The following is a 20,637-nucleotide window of genomic DNA, read 5'->3' as shown; positions in this document are numbered from 1 at the left end:
AAGACGTTGGCTGCATCATTTCCAAGGAAGAATGTACTGACTGTACCAGCCCGCAGACAGGTGTGCAGACAGCTGAGCGTCGACTGTACGCCGAGTGTCTCAGCCCACCAATGGCATGCTGAGGGCACGACTCCATCTGTGGGGCTGCTGACAACCACGACGACAGCTGTACTGTCCACGCCAGTCCACGGGTATGGTACCGACTGTCACGCTCCCCAGATACTGATTTCTACACACCGCCGTGGACGGTACCAGTGCTCCCAGGTGGCTGAGCTTTATGAGCCAGCTCTGGGATGGAGTCTCTCGTGATCTGGACAGTGCTGCGGGCCCTGGGCTTGGTGCTCCTCATACTTCTGACTGTGGGTGGCAACGTCCTGGTGTGCCTGGCGGTGGGTGTCTGTCGCAAGCTGCGCTGTGTCACCAACGGTCTGGTGGTGTCGCTGGCAGCAACGGACCTGCTGCTGGGCCTGCTCGTGCTGCCCTTCTCTGCCATGAAGGAGTTGCGCAGCGACTGGCCGCTGGGGGCCGTCTTCTGCAATGTCTACATCAGTATGGACGTCATGCTCTGTACTGCCTCTATCCTGAACCTCTTTGCGATCAGCGTCGATCGCTACTTCGCCATCACTGCCCCGCTGCGCTACCCGACGCTGGTCACACCCCAACGTGTCGGCGTCGCCATGGGGCTCATCTGGGCCGTCGCCTTGATGGTGTCCTTCCTACCCATCCATATGGGCTGGAATACACGGGACTTAAGCATCCAGAACCAGGGCGAGGACGACCGGCAGGAGGACTGCCGCTTTGAACTGAACATTAGCTACGTACTAGTGGACGCGTTTGCCACCTTCTACCTCCCCCTGCTGATCATGTGCGGCACCTACTACCGGATCTTCAGGATCGCACGCGAGCAGGCGCGACGCATCAACGCCCGCACCTCAACGGCCTGCGTGGCCGCTGCGGTGCGGGAGCACAAGGCCACAGTGACGCTAGCAGCTGTGCTGGGGGCCTTCATCATATGCTGGTTCCCCTACTTCACTTACTTCATCTACTTAGGGCTACGTGAGGAGACGAGCGTTGACCCCACCACCTACCCCGTGGTGCTGTGGCTGGGCTACGCGAACTCTGCCCTCAACCCTATCTTGTACGCAGCCCTAAACCGGGACTTCCGCAGGGCCTACGGACAGCTGCTGCGCTGCAGGGGTTCCGACGGCCCCAGCATGCCTCCTGCTGGCCAGATGGTGCTCCTCTGCACACACGCCACGTGTAAAGTGGATTTCCGAGAGGACACGGGATCGATGCTGCAGGAGAGGAGCAGCAGCACTCAAACTAGCCAGGACAGGTAGCGTAGCACACCCGGCTGTGTCACACGAGCCAGGGGCAATTTCAGGTCTTTATCAGCGTCGCACTGCCCAGTTGGCTTATTCAACTGGAAAAATTCTGATGGTCGGTATGAAATGTGCTGTCCACTCTAACTTTGCTAGGCTCAAACTGGGCCAGATGTACTGACTCTTATTTTCTAGGTTTAATGGATTTCTTGACCAAATGCAACAGGGTATGTGAACTAAACGGTCGGTGTTCTCCAACGAAGCAGCATTAATAGATGGACATCACATTAAACTGGAGAAGGAACACTCACAGGTTACCCTTAAGTCTAAATCCAACAGTGTGTGGATTTTATCATTAACCTAATTTTTTTTTTTTTTAAATCAGGCAGTTAAATGTATAAAACCAGCTATACTTTAACAGTAATGTTACATAGCTATTAGTTAGCTGAATGTGAGCAACTTAAATTTATCATGTTACCACAGTGGCATGATAATAAAGGTGAAATGAGCCAGAAAAAAAAAACAATAATAATGATCATATATGCTGAAATTCATAAAAAATAATTAAAAAAAACCATGACAGTACATTCTTACGTTTACCGTTATCGTGCTGTTTTAATACAGCCTTAATGATGACTTGATGCTGTTTACTCATAAATGCCAACACATAAGCGAGGAATTCTAACTTTTAATAATTAACTTATTTTAGAGAATGCTGTTCAGAACGAACTTTAACAACTTACAAGTCTTGTTACTTTTAATAAATAAATCAGAGTAGCGTCTGAAAACGTGTGGCTTGAGTTTTAATTTATATATTTTAGATTGAAAAGGGGGTGTGGTGGCATAGCGGGTTTGGCCAGGTCCTTCTCTCTGGAGGGTCTGGTGTTTGAGTCCTGCTTGGGGTGTCTTGTGATGGACTGGCATCCCATCTTGGGTGTGTCCCCTCCCCCCTCCAGCCCCACACCCTGTGTTGCCGGGTTAGGCTCCGGTTCACTGTGACCCTGCTTGGGACAAGTGTGTGTGTGTGTGTGTGTGTGTGTGTGTGTGTGTGTGTGTGTGTGTTCATTAAATACCATTTATTAACAAACCTCTAAACCCAAAGCAAGGCAGCAATACCCAATGTACGTCAAACGCTTACTGGCAATGAAAAACTTGTGAACGTTACCACGATGCTTCTTAAGAACACATCTCGCTGTTTTTCAGATCCTAGTTGGTCATTCTGACTACCTGTGACACTGAGTCACCCCTCTCCCTTTAGTTCTTGGATGGAATTCAGGTGAGAAAACAAGTGTGGAATACAGGTGGACAGTACGGGCCCAGTTGTGTAATCTCGAGGGCACAGTGGAAATTCTGAGTACGATGGTACCTCACGTGTGAACATTCAGTACGATACGAACACTTCCCAGTTTTTGTTTTGGTCACCATTCTGCTTTCTCTGCTGTGGAGCGAAAATGGTCCGCGTTTCTGCTTCCGCACTCCATAGGTAGCGATGTGTGTTTTAAGCAGGGGAGCTTCGCAGAGCTGTGCAGGGCCAACTTCATTTAGCATATTTCTATTTATTATACGGTGCTGTGCAAAAGTCTGGGGCACTTAGATGTTTCACACAAATATTTGTTTTAGATGGTTATTTCCTGTCTTCTGCATTAGTGTCAATGGGAAAGAGCATATTTTAGATTTCCCAGCATTCCTTTTGCAAAAAGTTACAGTATTGCAGTAAGGGTTTTGTATGTCATTAAAGAAAGAAAGTACATACACGCTGTCCGAAACCGCTTGTCCCAAGCAGGGTCGCGGCAAACCGGAGCCTAACCCGGCAACACAAGGCACAAGGCTGGAGGGTGAGGAGACGCACCGAGGATGGGACGCCAGTCCATCGCAAGGCACCCCAAGCAGGGCTCGAACCCCAGACCCGTCAGAAGCGGTTATTGACGATGGATGGTTACTAAGCTTTGTAGGAAGTTTATTTTTGGAAGCATTCTCATTTTACAGCTCCCCCCCCCCCCAAGTGCCTAAAACTTTTGCACAGTACTGTACTATAGCTACATCCTAGACTTTAACAGAAACTGCCCAGCAAATCAGTTGAGGACACTCTTACACTTTTGAGTGTACGGATAATAAAGCAAACTGAAAGTGTCTTGATTCTGACGAAAGAGTGAGCTAGAAGTCCTAATATGTACACCACGAAGAAAGTGATCTAAAAATGGCTATTGACGCGCTGCTGGGGAAGTTAGTATTTAATGGTACGAAGAGCATATGCTTGGTGAGCATTCAGGAGAAACAGATCAAAGGTCAGGAGATGTCAGGAATGCAACCGTTTCCAGCAGGACATGAGAATGTGTACACTAGGAGCAGTGAGAGGGAGAAGGGCTGGGAAGGGGCAGGGATGTTTAATATTTCCACTAATGAAATGCTTGCTCGGTGCAAGACTGAAACTAACTTGATCCTACAGCTAACAAAATTAAGAAATACGAGAGTAAACAGAGGAGCGAGGTACTTGAGGTAAAGGAAGCCCTCCCTTCAGTCCACCGAGTCCAGAGTGATTACTCAGACTGATCGCCGCGCACTTGACCCTTGATCCTGTTTTAACGCGGATCGACAAACCCTTCAGGAAACGGTGCAGACGAAAGTCCTAAATTCCCTGCGAAAACGGAAAACGGAAACGAGAGAGTTGCGCAAACTCGAGAATATCGCTCGTAACAGCTAACGTTTTGTTTATCTGCTTTCAGGCTTCACGCGGCTATGCTGTTGCGCTGCCTGGGGAGCGACCGCACCGCGTCCCTGCCGTTTCCCAATGTGTGCTACCGCGGTGGTCCAGTAGGTTGAACCCTCTCCGGTGCTCCAGCTACTCTGTGGTTTCGCGTTCTCCGGCTTCTGCGGGGTAGAGGGAGATCTTTGTGGACTTTCACTCAAAGGAGCAAATAAGACAGAGAGATCACTTGGGAGATGTGAGCAGGCGGTCTACTGTCTTCACTTGACCATGTGGTCATGGTGTGCGCTCAGTGTTATTTTCCTACCTGGTCACGCTCTGTCTTTACGGTTCAGTACAAACTTTTTTTATTTCAAGCAACGTATCTCTTACCTGCCTGCGAGTCCCTGATTCATATCAACATATGCCCCGTAATGTCACAATCACTACCTAAAGATGTAATGCTAAAATAGCTGAATTTTATTTTTAGGCTGTATGTGTTCTGAATATTAATGAAAAACAGACATACTCACTACATTCATGAAGTGCGCACACACACACACACACACGCTGTCTGAAGCCGCTTGTCCCGGCAAACCGAAGCCTAACGCAGCAACACAGGGTGCAAGGTTGAAGGGGGAGGAGACGCACCCAGGACGGGACACCAGTCCATCACAAGGCACCCCAAGCAGGACTCGAACCCCACACCCCCCAGAGAGCTGGACCTGGCCAAACCTGCCATGCCACTGCATCCCCCTCCTCTTTATGAAGTATTATGGATAATCTGGCCCTGAACTGATCTTAATTAGCAGTCGTAGGTCACGAAGGCCGTTTACAAACATGGAACAAATTTTAAAGCTGTTACAATAATGTCTTTCTAAAGGACGTTACATCGGTTTGGGTTAATACATCCATACACTCAGCCCCTGTATATAACACATTATGAATATACATATACAAAGACACACACACACTTTTATACAAAGGCATTTTGTCCGTTATGTGGTCATTTTACTTTTACAGCGGGTATTTTATTCTGTACGACAGTTTGTATCAGACGCTTGAATGAGACATTTGGGAGCAGAGACACACATTGGAGTCAAACCCCAAAGGTTTTTGTCCGTCTGGTCATTTTATGGCTACACCTAGTGTATAAACCTCTGCATTACGCAGGAAACAATGAGCACTAGCGTTCAAGTCAGGTGCGAACGGTGGTGGTTGGACTCCTTTCTGTTAATTTAGGCTCTGGGTGGAGACAGATGTTCCAGTTTTTTCCAACTACTATATGAACTCCCTGCTTCCTCTGGATCACACCGACAGTCTCAACCAGTCGCAGCCACCAATTATGAGTTACAACTGAAGTAGGAGATTGAAAACTGTTACTGTTAATTCACTTTGCTCACACTTTTCTCCAGAGCCACTTACAGTGTTACGCAACATACAGCTATTTACCGCTGCCTGCAGCAATTCAAGATAAATACTTTGTTCAGGGGTACTACAAATGGGATCTGGGTTCCTTTGAGTCCTTACAGAAATAAAATAAGCACATTATTTAAATGTCACACGGGGCCTTTATAGCATGATTACAGCACCTTTATACTAGTGTAAGCGAAGCCTTAACATCAGACAAATGATGATCATCTATAACGGATGAATGGATGGATCAATTAATTTTTAACAACTTTTACAAATATAACAAGCTGGGAAAAATGTTTGTTACAAATATAAAATGTATTGGTGTTATCACTGTCATGCATAAAGTACCTCTTATTAATTGTAGGTAACATTTTGTCGTCTGGGAACGGATTTTGCCCCCTGAGGAATAACGGTAATTCGCCCACCACGCCTGCGATGCTGTAATGCGCACGATCGCCAGTAGAGGGCGACAAAGATCGATAAACAAAACGGTCGTCCCTGCAAAGTTGCTGCAAGTTAAAGCTGCTTCGACAAGTGAACGATTTGAATCAAGGTCAAAAGCTGACAAACACGAACATGAGACACGTCAAGTGCAGGAGAAGTTGATAAACTACAGCAATATGCACGTGCAGGAAGTCAAAACCAGGGAAGCCCACAGATGGTACGAATACCGTGGGATTATTGCCACTCAGAAAATGCATGTTTCACTAGAGCTGAGATATGAGAAAGAGAACAATCACAGCACCACAAAGTGTGGTGTGGTGGGGGGGGGGGGGGGTACAAACAGTAAGTCCATACGGAATCAAATAATAGCAATCTGAAGGGTCGAGTAACTCAAGAGGAGCTGTTTAGTGTCGGTCCATCACCCAAAGGAGAGAGCTTCCGTGGGGTAAAATAAATAAAATTTTAAAATAATATATATACATTTTTTTAAACTGTGTGCCCTGAGGATACCGAGCAAAACCGTGTGCTTGGCTGGAACTCAGGAGAATGAGATGTGGAGCCTACTTCCTTGGAGCAGCACACACAAGATAGGCTGTGACATCTGTGAAGGGGACCTTGCACCATATAAGCTATTTTTGAACAACTTACTAAGTTCCTGAAACACTGAAAAAAAACAACCGTCACTATGAAACATTCTCATCTCGCCATAAAGTTACATTATTTTTAATAATGTGCCCGCTGCTTCCCCACACATTCTCGTTTGTATGACTGTTTTTCTGCATTTTTTTTTTTGTCATTTGAGAACTCTGGACCAGTAGTTCATGAAAAAGACTGATTTATGATTGTAATTAAAATATGTGAGGAGTTCAGCGTTACATGTAGACCTCTGTGTGAACTGCAGCAACGTAACTGTAATGAATCTACACTGGGCAAAAATGCTGTTGTACTGAATAACCCTGTTGTATGAAGACATACGTGTATATTTTTCACTGCAGGGCAACCGCTGTTACATAAGAAGTGACTTCATTTCAGAACACTACTGGCATGTAATTTGAGTGTGTGAATAAAATTTTGGCAAAACAACATTTGTTAAACTAAGAAGAATTTTTTTTTTCTTTATAGTATATTTCCTTGATTTAAACTGAGTTCAGTAAAACCATGTTAGCAGAAACCTGTATGACCACACTATCCCCTGTTGTCTTTTAGGTTCTTTTATGTTTGTTATCTGTTTGTTTTACTAGAACACCATGCTGTATATATGATTATTCAGCATTGAAACGGTAACATTTTCTACAAAAACACAGGTTTAAAATTAAAATATTATAGTTGTTTTATCACTTCAAAATGGAAACCACTTTATCAAGCTTGTGCAACTTTACATACGTATTAGAGGTATCATTTCGTAATAAGTCAACAATCTCACAAGAGCAGCTAGTAGCGAAGTGGTTAGAGATGCTGTGTTTGGACCCAAAGGGCATGGGTTTGAATCTCATCTCTGGCTGTAAGAGCCTTGCACAAGGTATTTACACTAAAATTTCTGCAGTAAGTTACCCACCTCTTTAAATGGGTAACTAGATTAACAGTGTAAGGTGCTTTGGAGAAAAGTGTCAGGTAAATGTGAACTTTATGTGATGAACTTCTGAAAACTGTTATTGTTCTGGATTTAGTAAAAGCTGCGTGCATTTTTGTCCGTATGACAGCTAAACATGACACGGTAAAACGCTGTTTTACACTTTCAAAAAACAACGTTTACGGTTTTGTCATGACTTGGTGGACCAGCACCAGCCCAAGCAACCCATCCACACTTTGTGTGTAACGGTAAACCTGTAAGAATGTGAAATGTGAGCTGGAAAAGAGCAGGAACCTGTAAAGTCCACAACAAATCACCGCCAGCAACATGAGAGCACACAGCGGAGAGAAAATGAGAAGCCAGACAGAGCACAAAAATCGAACGTAATCCCCTCGTAACCTTTCATAATCTGAATGTTTGTATGTCAGAGAATTACTGCAATTAGCTGCAGACCAAATTTTTCTTTAAACTTAGTAAAATGTTCACAAAGCGCAAATGAATGTTAAAATTTCAGGCAATTTCTCTAAAAGCTACTAGGAAGAAACCTTCCAAACTCTTCAATATTGTATACTTTACTGCTGGCGGAGAGACCAAGAACATCTGTCTTCATCTATAAAGAGAAAATCTATACATTTCAAAGTGAAAAAGACCACCCCAAACTGGAGAGTGCATCAGCACAGGCAGAGCAGTCAAAAGCAGTACCCTGTAGAAGACTCAATGTAACCGCTTAGCTTTGCGAGGGTCGCGGTGGTCCGGAGCCTATCCCAGAATCACTGGGCATCAGGCTATGAGGGGTAAACACTGGAGAGACAACAGTCCATCGCGAAGTAGCCACACATTTACAAACTACGCGTGTCTCAGGTGGTGGGGGGAAGGCACAGCATTGATGAGAGATCACACCTACTCCACACGCTAAGCCGGATTCGAACCTACTTCCGAACAGCCAGGGTGGCGCGAGGGGACGGCGCCTCCACGCCGCCCGAGTGTGCAAATGGTTAATTTTGAAACGCACTTTCTCGAGTAATCCTTCGAAAATGTACTTGAGAAGAACAGTTCAAATATCGGGACAAAACATTACCGATGTCTCCAAATCTTTTGGCCCAAATGATGGACTCTAATGCTGAGGTGCCTGGTAGCACAATGGTCAATGTGCTGTGTGTAGGTTTAGGTCTCACCTCTGGCTGTAGCACCCTTGAGGTACTGTATTTAGGTATTTACCCAAAGTAAACTCCTGTAAAAATTATCCAGCTCCAAAAACGGGTAAATAATTGTAAGCAGCTGGGCAAAATAAGTCATTTTAGAGAAAAGCATCAACTAAATGAGTAAATTTATAGTTGTATAAATAATACAAAATATGCACTATAAAAGAATGTGGGAAATGTGTGAAAATGATAAGGGGGTCGATACTAATGTGTAAAATGTGTTTGCAAAAGGTCCAACAGCTGGCAGCGTAGTGGTTAGAGCTGCTGCCCGTAGCCCCAAGGTCATAGGTTCAACTCCCATCTGCATCTCTACTCTAGACTAGGTGTAGTTGAGCAAGGTACTTATCCCAAACTGCTCCTGTAAAATTACCCAGCTGTATAAATGTGTAAATAACTCGATAGGTAACAATAACAACGTTGTCAGTCAGTGGCTTTGCAGCGAAAAGAACAAATGTCAACGTTCGCTCGGTACCTGTCACGTCCTCACGTGGCTGTAACAGTGTAGCGATGTTAACCCTTCGCGGTGCGAAAACGCAGAACGGGTCACGTGATGTGCGAAACTGCGACTTGCACCACTGGGGGATGTCGAGTTCTTTCGAACCCGCGGCCACTGCTAAAGTCCCGTTCTGCGAGGTACTCACCTGTACGAAAACCTCTGCCGCCCAACGTCGTAAATCTTTCTGGATAAAACTTAAAAGCGTCAGCAATACGCCAAGTGACGTCAACTACAGCAAAGAGCTGTTAGTCGCTTTCATTCTCAGTGCGAACACAGAGGGAATTTAATTCGCACCTTCCGCCGAGATGATGTCCCTCGAACCTGCGGACGGCCTCCAGCTGACGATGCCCCAGAGCCCCTTCATTCGTGCTCGTGCCCTAGTGGGTGACCCTATTGGACCCTTTCAAAGGGGGGCTGTGAGTGACAGCCCACGCTGACCAATGAAATCCGCGGAGGATGACCGCAACAGTGAGGCGACGCTGCTATTGGTTCCGAGGAAAAGTAACTTCATTGTGTTTAGAGAGACGAGACTAAAGAACTTAACTGTCAAATTCTCCAAAGTGTCAAAAAGACTGTGGAAGAACTTAATTCAGTGAAAGTACATTTCTTTCTTTATAAATATACTTGAGCAAAAGCTTATTAAAAGTTTTTTTTTTTTTTTTTAATTATTATTACTGTACTAGGCTCTATAAATAAATCATGGGTAAAAATGTGTTGTGAAAATATCGTTGCCAAAAACAACCCGGAAAAAAAAAGCAGAAATATGAGTCGTTACTACCCTGTGGCTATACGTGAGGAAAAAAAAACACATGTGTGATGTCGCGGAAGTTCGAGATCCATTAGCGCGCGTGATTCTGACGGGACATCGCTGTGATCACAGCGCAGAAGTTGCTGCTGAATCAAATCGCTCCAGGTCATGTGGCATCGCGTCCGTCACCTTGGTTACAGCTGTCAAACTATACATCGTGACAGCGCCTTTTTGTTAGACGTTGTTAGACGTCTTAAACCGCTCACGTAAGACACTTTTGGTGCTTTCGCGCACTTCGGTACTGTTGTTGGAAGCTTAACTTGTAGCTTTACTTTGTGGCAACATGACGGAAGTAAAAAGCGATAAATGCTGCGAAGTGGATACGGCGTATCTCTTAAATCCGCCGCAGTCCAGAAAGAGATCGGTGTCCGAACGCGATTTCGCTCGCAGCGCCACACACTCGTCCACCTCGGGGAATCCGGAGCTGAGAGCCCTTCTGGATGACAGCGACCCCCTGGTTCTCACCCAGAAAGCCCTCCGCAAAACGGCCCGCGTGGAAGTGTCCCGGCAGCAGGAGCACAGCAGCGAGGGCGACTCGAGCAGCAGCAGAGAGCTCCTCCACCTGCTCACGTTCCCCAACAAGCTGTGGAGGATCGTCAACTGCGACCTCTTCGAGTCGCTGAGGTGGGACGACAGTGGCGTCTACCTGGTCATCGATGTCGAGATGTTTCAGAAGGAGTTCCTCGACAGAAAGGAACAGCCTCGCATCTTCGAGGCCAACTGCATGAAGAGCTTCGTTCGTCAGCTCAACCTTTATGGCTTCAGGAAGGTGAACTTCGCGCAGGAAAGAGGAGTATGCCTTGTTTTCTATTACAGCAGCAGCTGATACCATCGTCTCTGACTCTGTGCTGTGTGGCAGCTGGAGTTGATTGTTTCCTACCTTGCTGGCTGATCTCATAAACTGCTTGCATCGCTTTCTTTTGCAGTTGCTGTTCTTCTACAACCACAATTTCCAGAGAGGTGGTGAGCACCTCCTGCAGTACATGATGAGGCGGGTGGGGATTAAAGCTGCCAAGAAGGACGGCAGAGGTGGAAAGCCGGGCGCCACCGTGAAGACCGGTGGCAAGCGAAAGGGCAGGATGTTCTGTGGGGAAACGGATCAAGCATCTCAGTCACACGGCGGGGTGAAGCCCGAAGTGTCATCCACCTGGCGCTGTCCCTCGCCCAAATCAGAAGACATGGGTTCCCCCTGGATGAATCAGAACCAAGATGAACAGAGCGAAGGCTTGAGCACCGAGGCAGACCCTGGTAACTTCTCTTCGCATCACTTGGCCTGTGTCACCGACCTGTCCAGGTCTCTCCTGCAGGTAATTTTTGCCTTAACTGAGGCCACCAGCCACGAGTCTCAAGACCCTGCTGTTGTCAGCGACGGGGCCCAGTTCCAAGCCATGGTGACTGCTTGGATGTCCCTTTGTAGCACCTGTTTTTCCCTTCCCTTGATCACTGCCTTGTTTTTAAAGCGAAACACTGCACATCTTGCATCGCAGGCTAACACAGACTGCTTCCAGAATTCAGAGGCCACTGGCTCTGCTACACAGCCTTGAAGAGAACGCTGTTTCTCTCTTTTTCTCAAATTTTTTCTATTTCTCTCCACCCACAGGCAGTATTAACTCTAAATAAAGCTACCTTGCACTAATACATTGGTATCGTTTGCTTCAATTACAGAAAATGCCATTGTTTAGCTCAGTTAAAGGATAAAACAAAGAGCAGTGTGATTCCAGTCTTGGATTAACTTTTGTCAGTCATTAGCTTTGGGCAGATGATTCTCTACTTCGTTGACAGAAAAACAATAATATGAATAAACACATGTGCGCTGTCTCAAGGCAGGAGCACATGGTTTCTTCTAGTCTGGAGATGGAAGAAGGCAGCATTTGCACTGGATTATCCACAGTCCAGATATCCTTTTATCCATGAGTATATAGCAGTTCTCTGAGAGTTGACCACCAACTCAGGTGCTCCATTCAAAACTGGATGGCACAGCTGCCTAGACATCATCTTCTCCTAGACATCCTCTATGGATGCGTTGAGAATATAACCAGGTCTGCCCTGCTTCCACTAGTCCAAGATCAACAACCTTGTCTTTTAATACCTAACGGTATGCAACTTCAGACTGTTTAAAAAAGTTAGAGAAGTACTACGTTTCACAAAATATACAAAGGGAAAGTAGAAAATATTTGTAATAAATAAGAAAACATTCATCAGTTTGCTGTGAGGTTTACTTCCAACTACCACAACTCCATAGCCAAACCTCTTGACAGAGTGTAGAAGTCCTTTCACTGGACTATGGCTCATGGGGAACATGTGAGTACTTCCACCCATGGTCCTCCCATCTTTCTGTGCCACATAGATTGCCATGGTGCCATTATTCAACCTGGACAACAGGACATCTCTATGATTTTTCCACCATTTGGATGAAATCAGTGTATACATGTATGGCACACTTGCTGCTTTGTGACTGCAATAAGAAATTTTAAATAGCCCCTAGAGCAATGTAGGGTCACCGTTGTCCAGACCTATCCCGGAAGCACAGGGCATGAGGTAGGGTACACTCTGCTCAGGATGCCAGGGTTATTCCACACTCAGTCACACAATGTGGCTCAAAAGTCACCTAAATCACATGTCTGGGCTCTTTGGAGAAAGTTAAACAAACCATATTTGAACCCATATTCAAACCTAGAGCCCAGGAGATGTGAGGCACCAGTGCCACCCACTGTGCCACCATACCAAGAAAAAAGCTGATCAGTATCAATAAACATTAAATGTATACATTGGGATGTATTTTTTGAGGACATCTTTTGTAATCAGACAAGAAGTTTATCACCTTCCCAGGCACCAATTCACCTTCGTTATGATATCCTAACAACCAGGTTGTTATTTTCATGTTCTAAACAGTGTGAAGTGCTGACTTTTAGAATGTCGAAACAAACTAGTGGAAAGTGTCTTGCTGCTAAATCTAGAAAAACCTGGACTTGACTGAACTTCACTAAACATTATTTGCAGTGGTGCTTGCAAGTAAGTGAACCCTACAGGGGTGGTCATTGTTTATGTATAAAATATAAAAATAAATGTTTACAATGTAATTCTTAAAAAAACTTGAATAACAAATAATTATGATTTACACACCTGATACTACTTAGTTACTTGGTTTAATCAATGCAACTTGGGGTTCACTTATTTTTGCACCTGCCCTGCTTCCATCTTTCTACTTACACACATGATTTCCTCTAAAGCAACATATGGAACTGGTCATTGCACTCCTATTATGTCAGATAAGAAGGACTGATTCTCATTAAATAACCTTTTTGTGGTAAAACTAGGGGTTCACAGGGGTTCACATTTTTTCAAGCAGTGCTGCGTGTGATGTATAATTTTACTTGTTCTTTCTTTTCTATCCTTTCTGTAAAATAGCAGCATGGAGGCGAATCTTGATGTAGAACGTCACCATTCCTCTATCTTTTGTTAACCCTTCCTGTTTTTCTCAAGTAAAATTGGTATTGGCCAAGTGAAACTATACCTTGAAGTGAAATATTCTCCATTTAATTTCAGGCAGTGTGGAAATTGTGAAAATTGGTCTTCAAATATATTTATTGTGAGATGTTGTCATGTTTTTCACTGGGTTCCTGTGTCAGTGTCATCGCGAAGATGCTGTGCTCTTTTCTCGGAATGTAATGGGATAGAAGCTTAATGGAAGGCCATTTGGGAAACTCTTCAAAGGCTCACGAACAACAGCTCTGATTTGCCCACTTCTGTATGTCTGTTAAATCCCAGCCCATACTGTTTATGATGAGACTAGAGAATGGATGTTGGTTATTCCTCCATGTCTGGCAAGGAAAGGCATTTTAATAATATGGCCTACACTAGAAGCTCCTAGAAATATTCCCATCTGCTTGCCTAAGTCACTCGTAATTTACATCCCTTAGAAAAGTTAGGTTTCGAACTGCATCAGAATCATAATGTATTTCTAAAGATTTGGTCATGTTGTTGGAATTTCTGAGAATTGTAACGTTTTGCGGTTGTTATGTATTTATTTGTATTTGCATGAATTGTATCTGTATACCTTTTTAGCAGTGTTGTGCTATTGCACTTGCAAAATATTCCATATATTCATTCTACCTGATATTAACTGAAGCAGTGTAAGCAGCTTGTTGAAGGACACAATTTCAGGAGCTACTATAATTTAAATCAGCAGTGACATTTAGTCCCTTCCGCTAGTGTCACCTGCTGTATAGATTACTTTTTAGACAGAGAATTCATAAAAATGTTCTCACAGTTCTAGGGGGTGCACGGTGGTGCAGTGGGTTTGGTGGGGGCTTGCTCTCTAGTGGGTCTGGGGTTTGAGTCCCACTTGAGGTGCCCTGCAATGGACTGGCATCCCGTCCTGGGTGTGTCCCCTCTCGCCCTGTGTTGCCAGGTTAGGCTCCGGTTTGCCGCGACCCTGCTTGGGACAAGTTGTTTCAGACAATGTGTGTGTGTGTGTGTGTGTGTGTGAATAAAAAACCTTGTCTCCAGACAGTCTGGTGTTTGTCACAAGGGCTTCAAGTAGGTATGTTCTTTCTTTGGAAATTATTGTTTCTTAAGATGTTTTTTATGCAAAACAGGCTTCTTTGAGGCTCCCATTAGAGAAATAAAGCCATCACACGTCCAAGAAATCATCATCAGAGCTACCAGTCCCCTGATGATTTGTTCAGTGTACTTAACTGTGCACAGCTTTCTACATTAAGTTGCTTCGTAGACTTAAAGGGCTACAGTCATACAGTTAGCAGGTACGCTTTCCCCCCATTATATCAAATATCAATGCAAATGAAATAAAGTTGCTTTCTCAAGGTTACCATAACAGAGTTTGTCCAAGAATTTTACCAAGATTACCGGTATAGCACCAGCTGCTCTCTTTTTCTCATCTTTCACTGTACACCTTGGGCACAGAAACACAAGACTACACTCCCGCTGCTACACTCTTTGAGCCAGGGATTCCAAAGCAATATTCACTTCTTTCTCTCTCAAAACCACACATAATCATTGTTGTTGAAAAATGAGAACCAGAAAATGAAAACTGCCAGCTGTTTGCCAGCGACTCACGCACTCAGCCACCCTGGATCTTTCCAAGTTGTGCTCATTCCCTTATTCCACATTTGATTTGCTGCTGACGGCTGCCAACAGTTTAGTTTATATGCTGGTTTCCATAGTGTTGTACAACCTGAGAAGAGTGGATATATCCTTTATTTTTAATTTTACAAGATAGCAAAATAGTTTTTTACTGAACTTTAATTTTTTTAACTTCCATTGGCTTGAACATACGGTACATTAAAATACAAAATATTTCTGTAATTCATGCTTGAAGATGAATTCATTTTTTTACCATGATTTAATAAATTACAGAAGTACAAAACTATGATTTTATGCATGGGAGTTGATTTTTTATTTATGAATTAAACAGTAAATTTTACACTGCCTGCTGTTGATATTTAATTTAGTATTACACTGTGCTGTTGACAGGTAATACATTATAATAATGATAGTTATAGGATATTTAACAGTATTTGTTACAGTATAACAATGATTTTCATAATGTGATAAAGTAACTTAATTGATATTTGGATAGTCTGTTGTTTGTTAAATAAGGCTTTATTTATTATTATTTAGGTAAAAATCAAATAAGATTTTCTTCATGCAGAAATCCAAATACTTCCAACTGTTTCTCACTGGGTGCGGTGGTGCAGTGGGTTGGACCGCAGTCCTGCTCTCCGGTGGGTCTGGGGTTCAAGTCCCGCTTGGGGTGCCTTGCGACGGACTGGCGTCCCGTCCTGGGTGTGTCCCCTTCCCCCTCTGGCCTTACGCCCTGTGTTGCCGGGTAGGCTCCGTGACCCCGTAAGGGACAAGCGGTTCTGAAAATGTGTGTGTGTGTGTTTCTCACTGAAGATCATTCCAAGCACTGCTGGTGTTTTGGACATCACTGGCAAAAAGCCTTTTGGGCATCCACCTAATCGTAATGGCACCCAGCAAAACAAATTCCAAGTTACAGAGACAAGATTACTGTCACGTCCCTGGGGTCAAGCTGAGTGACCGCACCTGCAGCTTGTTAACCCGGTCCGGTGTAAAGGGAGCTCCATAACCGCACAGAGGTGCGGATTCTTGCAAACGCCTCCTTGTGTGGATTTTGCAGTTTCCTCGCTTGTTCACCTGACTACAGTGAGACTTGCTTCGCTTTACCGACGTCTGCGTCTAGAACGACCCTCACCTGTCCCTGACCACCGTTTTTGTCTGTCCCAGCAAATCTTTCCTGAAATAAAGCCGACTCGCACTTTGGTCCATTACCTGACCTCCTGTTTCCAGCCCGTCTGTATGACAATTGCAGTCAGAACATGGAATGCATGAAGCATGTACCAAAGGAAGCTTGACAGGGCCAAGAATGGCATGAAAAAGCTGACATTTTGAGCATTTGTAAATTGACTTCCAGGGGTATTTTCCATTATTATAATACATGACCGACTATGCTGAACAGGACAAGTGGGGAAGTGGAACATTCATCATGTAAAATGACACTGCAAGCACAGTGATACAATGCAATGCATAAACACTGGCGAAGCTCCGTGGAGAGCCTTTCAATATGAGAATCAGAATCAGAATGAGTTTTATCGGTCAGTGTGCTCATGCACACAAGGAATTTGCTGTGGTTCTAGGTGCCTTCAGTATTTACAGACAAACAAACAGACAAACAGCTGACACAGAATTACAGGATAAATACATAGCATATTTACCAAACATGAGACTATAAATGGTAAGTAATATAGATACAAAAAAAGTAAATAAATAAGAATTAATCACAACTCAGCATATGATTGTCTGTTTATGTTTCTGCACCAACAAATGACACAGATTAAGGAGACAAGTTGACAAGATAGCATATATTATTATATTATTAAGTTCAAGCTAAAACTGAAATAAAGATCTTGTAAGCAAGAAATGCTTGCAGTGATTGGAGACAGGAATGTCAATGTTGAAGGCGACAAAGGAACTGTCGGGTCTCATGGACTTGGCAACAGGAATGAGATGGGAACAAAAAACTTACCAGCTTTATTGAAGCCAAAAATGTGGTTGTTTCCAATAGATTCTTTACACAATCCAAGCACCATTAGTACACCTGAACACCACCTTATGGAACACAGAGAAACCACACGGACTACATAATTAGCAGCATAAGGTCAATAAATTTCACCTGGAGGCTTGGAGCAAACTGTGAGACTGACCACAAACTACTGATCTGCATGATCCTAATAAAAGGCAAACTCACAAAACATATAGAAAATACACTTGTCATTTTTAAAGTGCATGTAAGACATTGTTTCAAAATTTTAAATAAATTTAATTCGTATTAAATGAAAAGTAAAGCAGAAAAGTGCAATTTCTTCACAATAAGTAAATGTGACAATACACCCCTGACTATATGTGAAATACCTGAATGGTTTTGCCGCAGGAAAATAGTACACACAGCCTGCTATTGAACGTTCTGTGGTACCTAATCATTGACTTTGTGGTAAAGGTTGTGACTATGTTGGATTAAGGAAATCCTAACTGATCGCCATTGATATCCATAGAAGACAACAGTGAGGAGATACTGCTGCTGCTTAGCAGTGACTTAATTATTGAAAGTACTTTACTTTATAAATATACTTGCTTAGAAGTCTAACAAAATCATTGGCAAATGTACTCTGAAAATATTTCTTCAACAATACACAATGCACAAGTAATGGACAGATTTGTAACTTTATTAAAATCACACAATTTCAACAAGACAATTCACAATGTTAGTACTACGCAAGGTTTATAAGCAAAAAACACATGCTGAAAAATCAAGTTAAAAGGATCGTAGCAGGTTTGTGATCACACCCCAGAATCCTGAGAAAGAATCAAAAAAGAACATACATCTTTTCTTACTGGAGCTTGTGGAACTGCAAACAAAATAAAATAAATGTTCCGTTACACACTAGCCTGTCTTGGCCACTAACCTGGAACTGATCTGTGCAGTTTTCCTCACAGCATCCGAAATAAATACACATTTTTATAAATAAGAATGCAAATGTAATAACATCTTACAGAATAAAATATCTGTGAACAAAAGAAAAAAATTATCATTTACAAATCGGGTGTAACTTCACACTAGTTAGCATTTAAAGAAAATATGACTTCCAAAACACTGCTCTTATTACAACCTCCAGGTAACTGCGTCCTTCACACAGCCAGCATTACAGCTCTGAGATATTGGAAGGCTATCAATTATAAAAACTATTGACACAGTACTTTACCATCAACTGCTATCAGGCTGTGCTCCATAACAGGTCTCAGCTGCCACACTTCTATTGCCAAAACAAGGAGTAAATGCCAGCACATTAACCATTAGAATTTCTTCCAACACATCACACAGATTTTTTTTCAATAGTGACAGGACTGTAAAATATAAGTGTATAACAGGTGATTAGATGAACCGCTTGATCCCGTTTCCCCTGCACTGAATATATGATTCATAAAAGTATGTTATAATGCCTGTAGATAACACTTCTCTGAGATACACATGATCATGTACAGCAATAGATGTAAAACCTCAGCCCACTTTTATCTCATTAGAAAAAGTTGTTTTAGACGATGACACAGTTTACCTCTCTGACTTGGCCATCTGATCATGGAATGAGATAGAATCACAACTTGCTTACCAATATGGCATGAACAGAAGTTGAAGAGGGCTTTAGGTCTTAGAGAAATTAAAACAGAATGGTATAATTACACAGTTTAAAACTCATTTCTCTTCGATCATCAACAATTTCAATCACTAATTTCTCTTCCCTCATATAACATCAAATGATGACACATATTATTATATTATTAAAATAAATAAGGGATAAAATGTCACCACAGAGATGTATAAACTGTTGACTCCGGATTTCCCCCAAAACCCATTCCCAGCCGGTTTGTAAAGTTTCGTGTAAAGCTTCGGCTTCCTGTGCACTTAATTGAAATAAGGGCTTTCTATCTACGTCATGAGATTAGACTAATCAAAGTATCATTGCGATTCTATATCATCGTATCTCGTCTTCCGGGCGAATCAAACGCGTGGAATTACGTCATCAGGTGACAGCGCGTCTCGTCTCCTTGGTAACCGAGCTTTCGAGCCGCAGACAGTGATTGCGTCTTTCAGTTGACAGACGTCTTGAAGCGCCTCTGATCGGACGCTTTCGCTACTTGAGCACCCCTCGATACTTTCTTGGGGGATATTTTGTGGTTTATTTTCTCGCAACACAGAATGGAAGTAAACAGCGAGAGGTGCTGCTACCAAGTGGATAAAATCGCGAATCCGCCGCAGTCCAGAAAGAGATCGGTGTCCGAACGCGATTTCGCTCGCAGCGCCAGACACTCGCGCACAGCGGGGGATCCGGTGCAGAAAAACCTTCTGGATGACAGCGTGCCCCTGGATCTCACCCAGAAAGCCCTCCGCAAAACGGCCCGCGTGGAAGTGTCCCGGCAGCAGGAGCACAGCAGCGAGGGCGACTCGAGCAGCAGCAGAGAGCTCCTCCACCTGCTCACGTTCCCCAACAAGCTGTGGAGAATCGTAAACTGCGGCATTTTCGAGTCGCTGAGGTGGGACGACAGTGGCGCCTACCTGGTCATCGATGTCGAGATGTTTCAGAAGGAGTTTCTCGACAGAAAGGAACAGCCTCGCATCTTCCACATCAACAGCATGAAAAGTTTCGTGTGTCAACTCAACCTGTACGGCTTCAGGAAGGTGAGCTACGCGCAGGAAAGGAGCGCGTCGCTCAGCGCCTTGCTGGTGGAGCTCAGTGAGCTGTCGAGAGCAAACAAGGTAAAGTACACTGCCGTTGAACATCTAGATGTGTAATAGTATGGATGTGCAGTCCGTGTCTCTGTGCTGTAGCGGCTGCCTGATCTCTTTCACGCATTGGCCAAGCGGATGCTTTTTCAAACTGCTTTCTTCGCAGTTGCTGTTCTTCTACAACCCCAAATTTCAGAGAGGTTGTGAACACCTCTTGCAGTACATGACGAGGCGCGTGAGGATTAAAGATGCCAAAAAAGATGGCAAAACTGGGAAACCGGGCAGTATGGTGAAGGCCGGCGGCAAACGAAAGGGCAGGATGTTCTGGGGGGAAACGGATCAAGCATCTCAGTCACACGGCGGGGTGAAGCCCGAAGTGTCATCCACCTGGCGCTGTCCCTCGCCCAAATCAGAAGACATGGGTTCCCCCTGGATGAATCAGAACCAAGATGAACAGAGCGAAGGCTTGAGCACCGAGGCAGACCCTGGTAACTTCTCTTCGCATCACTTGGCCTGTGTCACTGACCTGTCCAGGTCTCTCCTGCAGGTGATTTCTATTTTAACTGAGGCCACCAGCCACGAGTCTCAAGACCCTGCTGTTGTCAGCAACGGGGCCCAGTTCCAAGCCATGGTGACTGCTTGGATGTCTCTTTGTAGCACCTGTTTTTCCCTTCCCTTGATCACTGCCTTGTTTTTAAAGCGAAACACTGCACATCTTGCATCGCAGGCTAACACAGACTGCTTCCAGAGTTCAGAGGCCACTGGCTCTGCTACACAGCCTTGAAGAGAACACTGTTTCTTTTTTTTTAACCATTTTTCTATTTCTCTTCACGTAAACATCTCATCAGTTCTTAATAAAGCAATGTTGCAGTAAAA

At 44.0% G+C, this 20,637-nt stretch overlaps 4 protein-coding genes across 5 annotated transcripts in view; 3 read left to right on the top strand and 1 right to left on the bottom strand.

Annotated features, from left to right (window-relative positions):
• Positions 1–9,503, bottom strand: part of dock2 (dedicator of cytokinesis 2) — an 87,138-nt gene extending 77,635 nt beyond the window's left edge. The window contains exon 1 of one of the 2 annotated variants that reach the window (XM_018737332.2): positions 9,428–9,503. The gene's annotated coding sequence lies outside the window, so the exon portion shown is untranslated. Of the gene's footprint in view, positions 1–9,278 lie in introns of both variants that reach the window. The other variant, XM_018737331.2, reaches the window with a different exon arrangement.
• On the top strand, positions 245–1,391 carry LOC108925427 (histamine H2 receptor-like). The gene has a single exon (XM_018737333.2). The coding sequence runs from the start codon at positions 294–296 to the stop codon at positions 1,338–1,340; it is 1,047 nt and encodes a 348-aa protein (XP_018592849.1). The 5' UTR covers positions 245–293; the 3' UTR covers positions 1,341–1,391.
• A 558-nt stretch (positions 9,504–10,061) lies between the features above and the next one.
• Positions 10,062–11,567, top strand: LOC108925282 (heat shock transcription factor, X-linked-like). The gene is made up of 2 exons (XM_018737108.2): positions 10,062–10,734; positions 10,868–11,567. Exons 1-2 carry the CDS (start codon positions 10,225–10,227, stop codon positions 11,483–11,485), a joined length of 1,128 nt encoding a protein of 375 aa, XP_018592624.2. The 5' UTR covers positions 10,062–10,224; the 3' UTR covers positions 11,486–11,567.
• A 7,532-nt stretch (positions 11,568–19,099) lies between these two features.
• Positions 19,100–20,637, top strand: LOC108925382 (uncharacterized). Its single transcript, XM_029257615.1, has 2 exons — positions 19,100–19,791; positions 19,928–20,637. Exons 1-2 carry the CDS (start codon positions 19,234–19,236, stop codon positions 20,543–20,545), a joined length of 1,176 nt encoding a protein of 391 aa, XP_029113448.1. The 5' UTR covers positions 19,100–19,233; the 3' UTR covers positions 20,546–20,637.

This window comes from Scleropages formosus, chromosome 13 (genome assembly GCF_900964775.1).
Source record: "Scleropages formosus chromosome 13, fSclFor1.1, whole genome shotgun sequence".
NCBI classification, from domain to species: Eukaryota; Metazoa; Chordata; class Actinopteri; order Osteoglossiformes; family Osteoglossidae; genus Scleropages; species Scleropages formosus.
Note: the sequence above shows the minus strand (reverse complement) of the source record. Positions and strands in the feature narration are given on the sequence as shown.